Genomic DNA, 13522 nt, shown 5'->3' with positions numbered 1-13522 from the left:
TGGTCTTTTATAGTGGAGACTGCTGTACCAAAAAAAGTCTTGTTTTCACCTATTTATGGCACAGTATTCATATAACTATTTATATATATATATTGATGCTTATATAAATACTTAATATATTGTTTATAGAAGAATAAGTATCTTGTTAAAAACTTTTTTTGTCCTCTCCAGTCATTTGGTCATTCCTTCAGCCACTTTGAGCTGGAAATACACTGCGGTTTGATTAGTCCCTATTTCCCCCGAGAATTTTCTCCACATCGTCTTCCCTTTCCGCCAGCCATTTCGAAGAGCTCTAACCGAATTGACAGCTGCATGAGTTACTCACACACCATTAATCTCAGATCGCAATAGAGGTTTCAGTAGTGAAACAGTAATTTAGAACAGTAAGTTACATACTGACTAAAGTGAAACACGGTGTTAAAAACTTGAAGTCTGGCTGCATATAGTAAATCTACACTAATACTTCTCTAAGATGTTTTTGATTAGCAGCTGCTCTAAATCCAGCTAGTTATGCTCTTATTTCCACTTCATTGTGGGTCTGCAACAGAAGGGATGGAGAGAATGAAAAAGCTACCGGGTACATGCAGGAGAGCCATTCCTGCTAGCAAACACACCGCTGAATGAATGCACACGGTAGGAGCCATGCTGCTCTGCGGATGAAGTCCATTATTTTAAAAGAACCCACTGCCAAGTGATCCAAAGGAGGACTTCCTTTGGTTATATGAAAGCAATGTTTCATCCTTCTTCCTGAGTTTTATTTGCCGAATTTTGTAAAGTGCCATTTCCGCAAGGCTTCAGGTGCAAGTTCGTAAAGCATCACGCAGGTTTTAGGTGTGCACCTCAAACATCATTGCAGCTCTGCTTTTCAGGTGACAATGAAACAACTCCAGCCTCTAGAAATAGCCTCAGTGCTTCAGTTCTTACAGCACCCTCAGCCCTTGATCATCACTTAGCCAAACAATATTGATTTCCCAGTAAAGGAAGTCTTCTTCAGCAAGTAGTTTGGTGTGTGAGTAGGTATTTCAGAACTGGGCTGACGAGCATGGAGTGGCGCAGCTGGAGCCTCCTATTGCTTGTTCAAATGGGGTTCAGTGCTAACAGGCGGTGCCTGACTTTGGATGATGTTTTGGTAGAGTACGTGACACGAGTTGGTGGTCTCTGTCCACTGCACAACCAATAGCTCCCTTTAAGAAATTACACAAACAGCCTAGTAGACAGTAGTCCTTGCAGTCTAATTAGGTTTGCTGGAGGCTTTTTGCTGTTGCAGGGTTTAAACCATGTACGTGCTCCTATTGGGCTGTATCCTCAAAGGAGGTGCGTGGAAGTGTCTGTTCCTTATCGGCAGACTCTGCTCTTGGCCTCTTTAGAGAAACCAAAAATTCCTATGTTCATGTGACTGGGCACTTCTTAAGAATCAGTAAATTCACTAGCTCTAGTTAAAGGCATGAAGGGCTGACCCCAAAGAGAGTATTCATCTGTTACAGTACCCACCTCTTCTCCTGCTTTGGTTACAACACACTTTTCTGTGTGGCTCTGCCCCTTCCTCTGAGCTTCTGTAGAGGCATGTACAGAGGAGATCTCCATCTCTCTTCCCATAACTGGGGATACTATTGCAGTCCAAAGACCAAATTTGTATCTTTGAAGTCTTTTTAGGTAGAATCAACCGTATTTCTTCTGTCATCTGCTAACGTCAGCGATGTGTATCTCTGTTCCCTTCTATCATTTCATAGGGTGGACAGTGTGGAGATGGATTGCAAGTCCGCAACCTCACATGTGTAGTACATGATGCATCTGTTTCTGCTACATCCAAACCAGTAGAAAACGCCTTATGTGGTGAGCTGCCATCGAAAGAGGGTGTGCTGCAGTTACCGTGCTCTGTGCCTTGTCCAGGTAAAGCCTTTGGAAAGTCCCAGTGAATTCCTGCCTGTGATAGCTGTTTGAGATGGAGATGCTTCTGTAGCTCTCAGTACTGTCACCCGCTCTATTAAGTGTTTGTACTTCAGCAGATCAGGTAAATGCTCAGTCTGCTGTTTCTAGATCACCTGAAAAAGACTTCTGGGTTTTTCAGGTGTTTTTTTTTTAGAAGATGAGATTCCCCATGAAGCAGAAAATCTAAATAATTCGTACCATTGGGTGATAAACTGGGGGTATTTCACCACTAAAGCTGCTATATGCTTAGGTTGTCCTTATCCTTTGAGGCTGATTCCTTTTGAAAACCTGTGATTTATTCTTTCAATGTGCAGGTGACTGCCACCTGACAGAGTGGTCAGAGTGGAGCTCCTGCGAGCTCACCTGCATCAATGGCAGGAGCTTCGAGACAACGGGGCGCCAGTCTCGATCCAGGGCGTTTATCGTTCAGTCTCCTGAGAACCAGGAGACCTGCTCCGGACAAGACATGGAAACACGGCCTTGCTCAGGTAGCACGGCCACGGCGCTGCTTTCTGCCCTTCAAGAGTTTATTCTGGTTTTGTTGCAAGGTGAAGACTAACTGGTATTGATATTGCAGGAGGGAAGTGTTATGACTACCTGTGGAAAACCAGCCTTTGGCGAGACAACGTACGCACGGTGTGGTGTCAGCGCTCAGATGGAATAAATGTCACAGGTATATCCAAAAATTGCCATGCACAGCTGTGAATGGAAGTCTCCATCCAGGTTTTTCTTCTTCTGCATCAGTTGCTCAGAGGGCGGTTGGACAGCCTTCCGAACTCCTCCGGAATTTCAGTTCAGATTGCGTGTAGGAAAGGCAGATGGGAGCTCACCAGCCTTGCTGTTAGGTCAGCATCACACACGTCATTACATGAGAGTATTTGGGTGAGTTCCCTTACTGTTGGGTTGGTCACAGGAAGAAATGAGCGTACAAGGCTTCCTGGGCTGGCTTGCACAGCCGTTGGTGCAACCTTCCTGTAACTGTGGAGAACGGAAGAGAACATCACAGGCGTGGTAGAGAGCCCAGCTTCTGTACCTCCTCCTCTGTGCAACACACAGGAATCTCAGATCACTCAAGCTGTGAGATTCCTGCTGTTGCCATGACCTACAAATTCTTCCTGCACAGGATGAAAAGGGAAATTCACGGTCAGCACTTTGAAGCTCCACAAGAGACTGGCAAAGGCAGCAGGGCTTGCACATCCATAGGATCCCTCTCAATATGCACAGGGTGAATGAGGAGAGAGTAGAAATGAAAATGCAGATGTTCTTATCTAGTTGTGTTTATAATGACTAGGTAAGGTAATAACAATAGTTTTATGTGCAAAGGTTGCTGCGTAGTTAAGAACTCATTAACATGTTTTTATTCCTGTAGAAGCACAGACTTCCCCAAGTGAGGATGGGCAAAGGCGTTATGTGGATTATGTCGTCTTACGTAGATAAGACATTAATGAGGACACAGAAGATCTGCATCTAATTCCCGATTCTGTCCCCAACTTCCTATGTGGCCTGTGGCAAATTGCTTAAATCTGTATATCTCTGTTCTCCATTAACAAGATGGGTATGATAATAATTCCCTGCCTTGTTAAGGCAAATTAATTAATGCAATGCCTACAGATATTATGCTAATGTGCTCAATAGACTAGTATTTAACTGTATAAAATAAGCAAGCAAGCACTTCTTACACTATGGTGATCCAAGTCAAAACCATTTTTAAACATACCCTTGAAAGCACTCAGTAGTTTCTTTTGCAGGAGGGTGTGCTCCTCGGATGAAACCCGCCGAAGTTCGGCACTGCAGCCCGGCGTGCAGAAAACCGTTCTCCTACTGCACACAGGTAATTGCTCGCTGCAGAATATGGCTGAGAAATTAACACCGCAAAACCTATTCGATTAGCTACTGTATCTTAAATGCGTTCCAGGACCTAGAAAATAGTTTAGTGTGTCCATGGTACCACCTCGAGGAAGTTGTGGGAATTTCAGTCTGAAAGGAAACCATAAACCTGCACAAATGAGTGACGGAGTGTTTATGTGGTGTTACAAGTTTGGTTTTGTTCTGCGGAGGAGTTTTGGAACCTCTTGGTTTAATTTTCATTGAATGCTATTGTACTGTCCCGTAGAAAATGGCCTGTAAACTTCTGTAAGAGAGGAGATGAAAGGGTATGTCCTCTCCCGCTCCTCCACAGACACAGAAAGCCCCCATGAGCGTAAGGAAGCTGTAGCAGCGTGATCCCACCATCCCCATACTGCCTTCTAAAGCAAAACCTGGAAGTGACCTTTTTTGCTGAAGTGTTGAGCCTCTGCAACACTGGCTGAATCATGGAGCGACTGCCACTTCTTTGCCTCTGAGCAAACACGAGCCCCCAGGTTACAAATGTCCCTTCCTGCAGTACCAAACTCCAGAGGAAGAGCTTCCCAAAATGCCTTATCCATGTCAGTACTGTGACAGAGTATAAAACCCAGAACTCTTAAAGTAACCAGGGGCAGTTGGGGTTTAGCTATTTATATTTTGAAAACAGCCTCCACAGTGCTCAGCTTCAGCTGAGTATCTGGTGGGAGAAATTGCCATTGGAAACGAGCTCATGGCCAACTGATGTGTCCGAGAGGGTGGCTGTGAGAGTGCTCAGAGCCTACAGGAACATCAAAATGATGGGTAAGCATGAATTTATTAGCTATCAAAACTCATGAGACTTCACCTTTTGTCCAAAAAATCTCAAGATGATGTCTGTCAACAAGCGGGGGATGGTGTGGCCGCAAAACTGATGTCAAGAGTTAAATTCTTATCACAGAGACTGTAAATCAATCACCTGTTTGGATCGTAACCAAGGGTATCAGACCCTCAGACAGGCACTGCAATTATAAGATAATAAGCAAAGAAAAGCAAACTAAAATAGGTATTTTAAAGTAGATATCAAGAAAATGGAGTGTCTATTTAGTCAATCACAGACTTCTAAGAAACCCCTTGAAGAAACTGCTTAGACTCATACAGGGCAGTGGATATTTGGCTGTAAGAGACAAAGCTTCATTTCAGCTAGCCCTGTGAAATACCGGAGTGGAAATACGGGGGGAGGGTTTGGGTCTGAAGTGGGATTGTTTCTTGTTTGTCTCTTCTAATGCCCAGCAGGGTCAGTGGGAAAATTGTTATTGACAAGAGGAGTTTGGATTAAGCCACAAATGCCTGTTATTAAGCCTGTTAGGATGAAAATGTTGCCCTGTTGGGCTTCTCTGTAATTATTGACTCTTTTTCAGCCAATTCCCCAAATATATTTTGGCTTTTTGAACTGAAATGTGTTTGTAGGCACCGGTTCCTGGCTTGTTTGGTTTGGTGGTGGTGAAGTTTCATGTGCGGGATGTACCTTGGAGTTTCTTCATAGATTGCCTACAATTTGCACTGTTCTGCGAGAGGGTACGGTTTGGTTTAATACTGAATTCCCTTTTATCACCTAGAGAGGAGTCTGCGGTTGTGAGCGAGGATATACAGAAATAATGAGATCAAATGGTTTCCTGGATTACTGCATGAAGGTACCAGGTTTAGAAGATAAGAAAGCTGATGTTAAGACCATTGCTGGAAAAAATAAACCTGTCAACTCAAAAATGCATGACATTTTCAAAGGATGGTCTATTCAACCTTTTAATCCAGGTGAAAACCTTAAATATGAATGGAATAAATTGTCTTTACAATGTTTCTCTAAAAGAAAGGTACAAGCTTTGTAGATCATAACATCAGAGATTGTGTCTGGGAGCTGCAGAGCAGCCTCCCAGTTTCTAACTCACATGCCATCTTTCATTCCTTTGTGCCTATACAGGGTAATCACAATCTCTTATGTTGAGAGATAGCAAAGCCAGAACGAAGCAATAATATTTTGCGAAAGTATACTCATATGTGATTTGCGGGGATGCTTAGAACTATTATCTGATGATGTTTCTAGAAGTAATATATTTGGATCAGGAAAGATATTGATCACTAGCACTTCAGAAGAATCAGAGCAGAAAGTACTTAAGATTTCATTAAAGAAAACATCGGTTGTTTCTTGCCATATTTCAAAAGTATATGAAATAGTCGGGTAGAAAGTATAGAGTTTAGAGTTTTAAGTGTTGAAGTTAAGACATGAAAAAACCCCCACAAAACCAGGCAAGCTGCTGTGCCTGAGCAGTGCATCCCAAGCGGATCTTTGACTTCCACACCGTAAAATGCTTCCCAGTTGGAACTGTGTGCTGGATGTGCCCACACTGGTACACAGGACTGGTGCCGTAGCTGTACTAGCTGGTTACCATGTTGACTGTTAATTTGCAAGATTAATTTAGTCAAAATAAATTTCGAAAATGCGAATAGGACTTTCAAATGGGAGATGAAGGTGTCAGGCATGTTGAAGTTTATTGAAATGCATTGGTTTTCCCCATTTTCTAAAATACTGGCAGTGCAGCCTTCCCCCTCTTCTGTTACCTGACATTGCATTTGTTTCCTATTAGTTTGTAATGAACACAAGACTCCAGAAAACATGTAGCGAAAGGTTCTATTAACAGGATTCAGGGAGCCATAATTCTGTCTGATATATGTGATCACACTTTGAATGTTACATTTACATATTTGATTTGCATACAGTAGTTAACCTTTGCGTTGACAGTCTCCGAGCTCATAGAGCTCAGTCCAAAGCCTTTTAAAGTTGGCTGGTTTTCAATCAAACCCATCATCCAGAAGCCCACGCAGTTCACCAGCAGTTTGAGTCACAGGTTTGGGGTTAATTGCCTTTTTGTCAGCATCCGTGGCCCTCTGTGAGCTGTCTTACTTAAGTGTCATCTCTTCAGCTGGTACCTTTACAGGGTTAGAAAAAGGGAGAGAGGTGTAGGTGGATGCTGCAATCCTCTTTTTTTAAATCAGCATTCAAGGCTGCAGCCCTGAAAGCTTCTGGTGGGCTTGACCTCAGTGCAGCATCCGTGAGCCAGTTCTCCCCCAGGGACTACAAGACAGAAATAGGGCCTAAGGAGCTTTTACAGAACATGGTGTTATTTAATTTTAGGGCAGAAATGTTATAGAAACAATATATGGGAAAAGGAATAAACGTGCTCCATGTGTGCTAAGTGTATCGCCAACCCCATGGCATCCTGCAGGTAACTCTTCAGCCTGTATGTGCCCTTCAGATCCCAGCTCAAGGCTGGTGCTCTTCAAATCACTTCCCTTTGTCTAACTTCTTTACAAAATATGTAATTACTCCCCTTAAACAGGCTCTCAGGCTTACTAGTCTGGGGATTTGCAGTAATTACTGCTAGCTGCGCCAGGAAACTGCTGTCACCTACCAGTTACGCTCTTGGTAGCAGGTCTCTGGTGAACGCTGCGTGTATGGACAGCATTTACCACCCTGACATTTGTGTATGTCTAAGGACTTACATCTGTCAGTATATGTGCCTTTCTCCAGTTAATTTGTGATTTCCCTTCCCGTTTACAGTTTGGAACACAAATTTTATTATGATTTAATGAGGCTGATGTTTTTGTTCTTTTAAATGCTCTGCAGGAGTGCACAGAACTGATTTTGAATCAGGCTGTGCTTTTCCTTTCTTTACCACACTCTGGGAGGCCAGAGTTCAGGTACAGAAACTTTTTTCAAGTTGAGAGGCAATTTAAATAGCATTGTTTAAATTGTAGGATGCCATGGTCCAATGCCTTTATGTTGGGGATGGAGAGCATAGCTGCCTTCATAGCAGACATGTGGGATGCCTTTTTGTGGCTGAGACAGTCCTTTTGCAGGACTGCTAAATGTTTCTTGGCCATCTGCAGTTGAGAGGGCAACAAATTTCATACCCAGACTTCAGCAAAAAAAACCCACCAAACAACCCAGACCTGACAAATGGAGCTCTTCTCACATGGGAGATAGGCTCTAAGTCTTTCAAGGAGAAGAGAAAATCAGTGAGAGGTACTCAGCCTTTCCACAAAGCCTGGAAGAAAAAAAGAGAAAGAATGGGATCTGATTAAGTATGTTTTCCTTTGAAAAAATTCATCATTCAAACACAAAATGTAAAACAGGCGCAGTGATTGTCCCGTGAAGTAACTCCCCACCGCATGACTGAGTTTGCAATGGCCTCTGTCAAACCATGTCTGTGGGCACGGCGCAGGTTCGTATTCCTGCCTCCAGTATGTATTAACATACTGTTGACGTGAATCAGCTCGGGCTACTGCTGCACGGAAAAAATACTGTCGCTTCTCCCCACAAGGAAAGCTGTGCAGCCAGAATGGAGCAAGAAATAGAAACATTGATCTTCTAAAAATTATTATTATTAATGCAAAGCTTGTAATTAAGGACCTGTCCAAATAACGCGTTCTGAGGCTTTCTGTCAGAAGGAAATGTTTCAACACACTCAAGCTCACGTGTGCGTGGAGGGGTTCCTGCAAGGGTTGCAGGCTGAGTCCCCTGGCATTGCAACCCAAACAGCCCTGTCAAGAACCTTACCTTGTTTTAAAGCCACCTATATCTCCCGCTCCTGCGGCCCAACTAGGAAGCTCTTGCACAACTTTATTCCTCTTACACCATTACAAAGTGTATTCTTGTTTGTATTCTAAGCCGGATTTATTCCCATTTGTTGCCCAAGCGTTTTTCAGCTCTGAGTAGCTTGTTCACTTGCGCTCGCTGGTGTTTACCCCAATTGACCCCCAAGTATTTACGGAGAACAATCCCATCCCTTCTCAGTCCTCTTTTCTTTAGGCTAAACATATCAGGTGTTACCTGCATTTCTATCTGGGTCAGCTCAACATTGAACTGCCTTTGCCAGAGCAGCCACTGGGGCTCCTGAGCGAATGTACTGCAATTATCTCGTGCCCCTGCTCCTTTCCACGGGCAGGAGCCTGGCCGCGTTGTAATTCTTGTGCTGCACCATAAGCCTGGGCTGCCCGGAATGAACTGCAGGAGCTCAGCCAGAGGGGAGGTTATGAAATAATGCTGCTTTGGAAAACTGAGACGAAGAGTTCATTTTCCGGTTTCACTGAGGAAAACCTACACTCCTTAGCAAATTTAAGATCTTGTCTTTAAAGTGATTGATTTTTACCAGAATCTTTTTTCGATCAAACATGTGGCGTTTATGGATTATCCCCAGCCAGTCCTTGCTATGTTTCCCATTTGCTTGTGTGTTTTCTCTTTACTTAATCTCCTAAGAATTTGTGTATTTTAGAATAAAGTTTTTTATTCCTTCCTTTTCTCCCTCTGTCCTTTTTCCTTGTCTTCCAACAGACGGTAAACTGAAGATGTGGGTATACGGAGTATCAGCTGGGGGGTTCCTCATCATAGTTTTCCTGATTTTTACATCCTACCTGATGTGGTGAGTATGGCATGTATTTTGTCCTCAAATAAAAGGTAGTTTGCTTTTATTTAAACAATCCAAAATACATCGCAATGCTCTGTGTTGCAGAGATTTAATCCTCAAGGCTTTAGGAAAGGATGGAGCTTGGATTACTTAACTGCCTTCATTTGGCCCCTACCTCAGAGTAATTTAAAACTCTCCAAGTTGTAAATGCTGTCTGGCGTAATCATGAAGAAGTGCGGTGGCCATGCAGGGAAAGAACTATTTTTGTTTATCAATAGGCCCTTATATTTATTCAGACTTCTGCTGGGATTAGAAAGGGCTTTTTATTGTATTCTTTAAAAAAAAAAAGAAAGACTGAAAAAAGGCAAGGAGGCTGATTGGATCGAGGGTCTGGCTTCCGCTCGAGGAAGGACTAAATAGAATAGGGGCATTCAGTTGGAAAATGATGTTTGACATGGGAATACAATAGAGATCTATGAAATCATGAATGGAGTAGAAAAGGGCGCTAGGGAATTTTTATTTCCCACAATATAAGAAGTAGGAGGCATCTGATGAAATGATCGTTTAAAATAAACAAAAGATTTTATTTTTCACACAGTGCATTATTACCTTGTGAGCTTTCCGCTGCCGGGGACTGTGCATGCCAGGAAGATAAATGGATTCAAAGATGGCATAACAGTTCACGGGAGATTGGGTCTCTTGGTGTTAATTGTGGTTTTCTGGATGTACGCTCCAGCTCAGGAAATCCCTAAATAGGTTTTTGCAGTGAGTACATCAGGTGGAAACATGTCCTGTGTCTAAAGCTGCTGTTACCAGGCACTGTTAGAGATAGGGTACCGGGTGTGCCGAAGCCCTGCTCTACACCAGTGCATCACTGGTGGTGGGCTTTACTGGTGGGCGAGATGTCTGCCCTCCTCCGAAGCAGCCGTCGCCCCGGGCAGGGGTGGTAGGTCTGGCTTGACAGAGCTAGTGTTGCACTCTCTGGATTGAGTATTTGGAGAGGCGCTGCCATTGATGCGTCTTGGAGGATACGAAGGGAGCAGTGGCCAGCGTCCGTGTGTCCTGCAACGCCCGCAGCTCTCCCTGAGGACCATGGAGCTGGCCTGGGCTTTACAGACATTCATGGTGCAAGCTGCTCCAACCCCTGTCAGATCAGGGCAGGCAACCAGAGAGTCACAACCATGGCCTGACAGCATCATTGCCCTCTTTCATCCAAAATCAATTTATTCTCTCTCACTCTCTTAGTCTTTTTCTCCATCTCTCTCTTCAGTTAAAAGCTTAAATAACGGCGTTTGGATGCTGCTTAGGAGTTGCTGCTTCCTTATTTTCCAAGCCATGTAGCTACCATTTCTCTGTGGCTTCACAGTGGAGCATACAGAGGATTTTTTAAATAACATTACATAGTTCTCCATCACTTGAAGGCTGGTGAGGAAGTGTATTTCTCAATAATAATTATTGTTGCTTCAATACCGTGCCAAAGAAAAAATGAGAATAACCCACTCCTAGACAGTTCATGTTTCAATTTTTCTGCGAGGTGTTCCTTGTTTGACAGCTGTGAGAAGACATGGGAGACAAATATGCTTTATTTCCTCTCCAGATGAAGAGCACAGTTGGCTGCCCGTTTTCGACAGGCTGTGTGTCCGTACCACACACGGAATAGCGCACAAGCGGGTCCAGGGGTTTTTTCTTGGCAGTAGTCACTGTACTGCAGTGTCACCTAGTTGCAAAATGAAATAGCCGGCGTGGGAAGTTGATTTTTTTGTTCAAGTTTGGGTTTTGATGTTTCTGAGCTTATTACAGTTTATAATTTTGTCTCCTGAAATATTTTTCTTGCAGCAAAAAAACGAAGCAGCATCAAAGCACTCCTCCGCAGCAGAAGCCTCTAACCTTAGCCTATGACGGAGACATTGATATGTAACATAAAAAAGAAATCCAAATATAGACATCGACTGCCTTAACTGCTTTCTTTTTTGGAACTCTCCGACTTCTCAGTTTTTTGAGGAATCTCCTGACGTGTAATGTACCGGGCAGAACAGAAGTATTGCAAGCTTAAATTTTTGCCACCTCTTTATTAAAAAAAATGAAGTCATAGACTTGGATCTTGTGAAACTTTTCTGAAGAGACCAGAAAACACATCTCTTCCTGTTGAGCAATGGGAATAAAAAAAATAATAAGAGAATCTACAGACATCAAAAGGAATTAGTAAAAAAAAGGCATGACAATCCTGAGGAAAATGTGACATTTACTGTAAATGACAAGTTTGACACGGCATCATTATGCACTATATTAGTGCAGGGTTCTTTATTCTTCACATATTTCAACAATGAGTTTTCTAGTGTTTGCATTTCGTTCAAAGACTTTAAAACTGGATCATGTATTTTGAGAAACACAAGGAAGAATGAGTTGATGTGTCTGAAGTTAATCAGGTTTTTTAAAGTTTCTTCCTTCTTATCCTGTTTTCTAGTCTGGAATATGATTTTGCTTCATTTCCACCTACAGGACAGAATAAGGATTGTTATGAAAAATCATAGGTGGTTTCTTAACCAAGAATATTTTTTAAAGAGTTGCGTAGATAGGTGTTTTGATGAATGGCTAGAGGATCTGATTGTTTAAAAAGTATTTTAAATTAAATTAAACCATGTAGATACATTATGGCCAGTTTAAATTGTTATTCAGTTTAATTATTACAAACTCTGCTTTTGTATTTAAATTTTCTTATCTGAAATATTTATAAATTCTTTTTTTGAATTTAATTACCTGACCTAATTTAATATACATCAAACACAAATGCAGTTTGTAGAAGGTCTTGCTTTTTTAAATGTTTCGAAACCACTGAGAAGTTACATGTCGTAAACATCTGGGAACATTTGAAGAGGGTAAGTGTTTATAATAGTGTGTGTCGCAAGTAAGAAAGTGCCATCTTGTGGTATTGGCTTGTATTTATAAGCAAATAAAATGCTAAAGAGAGTGAGAAAATTGCTTCTGGTATGTTGAATTAAATGTGTGTAAACAACATTCGTTATTAGTCTTTTACTGTGTCGGAGATTGGACTTGGATTTCAAACAATTCTGGCATATTTTGTGCTGTAGCGATTAGTGGAAGAAATATTGTAGACAAGTACAAGTTGAGAGAATAATTGCAGATCTGGAGAACGCTTGGTCTTATTTTTAGCTCAATGCTTCTGCTTATTCCAATCATCAGAAAGAAGAGAAAAAAAGAATTGTTACCAGCCTGGCACCTATGCGGTCCTTCTCAACCCGCAGCTACTTCAGAGCGGATCATCGCAAGAGCAGGGTATACCGAGGGCAGAAGGCAGTGCTCGTCTTGTTACGTCGCTATTCGCAGCTTTGTGAAGTGATTTGAATATTACAGTTTCACTGAAAAAATGATGGTGGTGTAGCTAGGTTTCCTTCCCCAGGTCAGGATCCCTCCTGTTCAGCGTTTCTCCCGCAGCGTCCTATTGAGGTGAGACTGTATCATCAAAGCAAGGTCAGGAATGCACTTTCCTCTTCCCGCATTAAAAAACCAGGCTGATGGAATTGCAAGGGGAAATTGTCTCACTTATTTCTGGCCCTGAAGATATTCTGCTGGCCCAACTTTCTACCTTAGAGCTATAACTGTTTATGGTATAAAAAGCAGGATCTGGTGTTCCCCAGTAACATCGGGGGCCTAAATCTTTTTTTTAATGGTGCCCTGTACTGAACTTTTGAGTAACATGTCTAGAGTAAGAGTTACAAGGGGAATAATGATCTAGTGCTATTAGGAAGAATACTGCCAGGTCTTAGTGATACACTTTTTTTTTGCGGGATGCAATGTGAGGAGAATGGCGCTCCCCAAATAATGAAGGAATAAACTCAATTAAGCATGCTGTTCAAAAAGGCAATGGGGTGGGAAAGTTGGTGTAATAATAACAAAAAATGTCAGCTGCAGCATGTGGTCATTGCCCTCAACATCATGGTAAATGACAGTCCAAAGCACGATGTCTGGCGCAGGAGGTGCGGGCTGTATGGTGAACTGCCTGGGGGAGGCAAGGAGCTCCAGGTACGACACTGCAACGTGCGTGTTCACACTGAGCAGATGGATCTGGGGTTGTGCTTCAGCTTGGTGGCCTTCACGCAGTCCGTCCCCACCCGTGCTGTCGTGGGCTACCTTCTGTCCAAAGCCCCACAAGGTCTCCAAAGGGACTGGCCGTGGTTCACGCTGGGGCTGGGCGCTGCCTGCAGAGCTGTTGCAGTTCGGTGAAGCCCTTTAGGGAATGAATGCACCTCTTTGACTTTGTAAAATAAAATAAAACCGAGGGGAGGGCTCAA

The 13522-nt window shown here is 42.8% G+C and overlaps 1 protein-coding gene across 1 annotated transcript in view; it reads left to right on the top strand.

The window, feature by feature from the left end:
- THSD7B (thrombospondin type 1 domain containing 7B) overlaps positions 1–12178 on the top strand; it is a 270835-nt gene extending 258657 nt beyond the window's left edge. Inside the window, exons 22-29 of the mRNA XM_059820303.1 lie at positions 1731–1890; positions 2244–2417; positions 2507–2602; positions 2995–3108; positions 3678–3760; positions 5370–5562; positions 9140–9227; positions 11049–12178. Coding sequence (XP_059676286.1) covers positions 1731–1890; positions 2244–2417; positions 2507–2602; positions 2995–3108; positions 3678–3760; positions 5370–5562; positions 9140–9227; positions 11049–11130 — 990 coding nt within the window. The 3' untranslated portion in view covers positions 11131–12178. The remainder of the gene's footprint in view (positions 1–1730; positions 1891–2243; positions 2418–2506; positions 2603–2994; positions 3109–3677; positions 3761–5369; positions 5563–9139; positions 9228–11048) is intronic.
- The last annotated feature ends 1344 nt before the right edge of the window (positions 12179–13522 follow it).

This window comes from Gavia stellata, chromosome 8 (assembly GCF_030936135.1).
Source record: "Gavia stellata isolate bGavSte3 chromosome 8, bGavSte3.hap2, whole genome shotgun sequence".
In the NCBI taxonomy this organism is placed as follows: domain Eukaryota; kingdom Metazoa; phylum Chordata; class Aves; order Gaviiformes; family Gaviidae; genus Gavia; species Gavia stellata.
The sequence above is the reverse complement of the archived record's forward strand: the minus strand, read 5'-3'. Positions and strand labels throughout refer to the sequence as shown.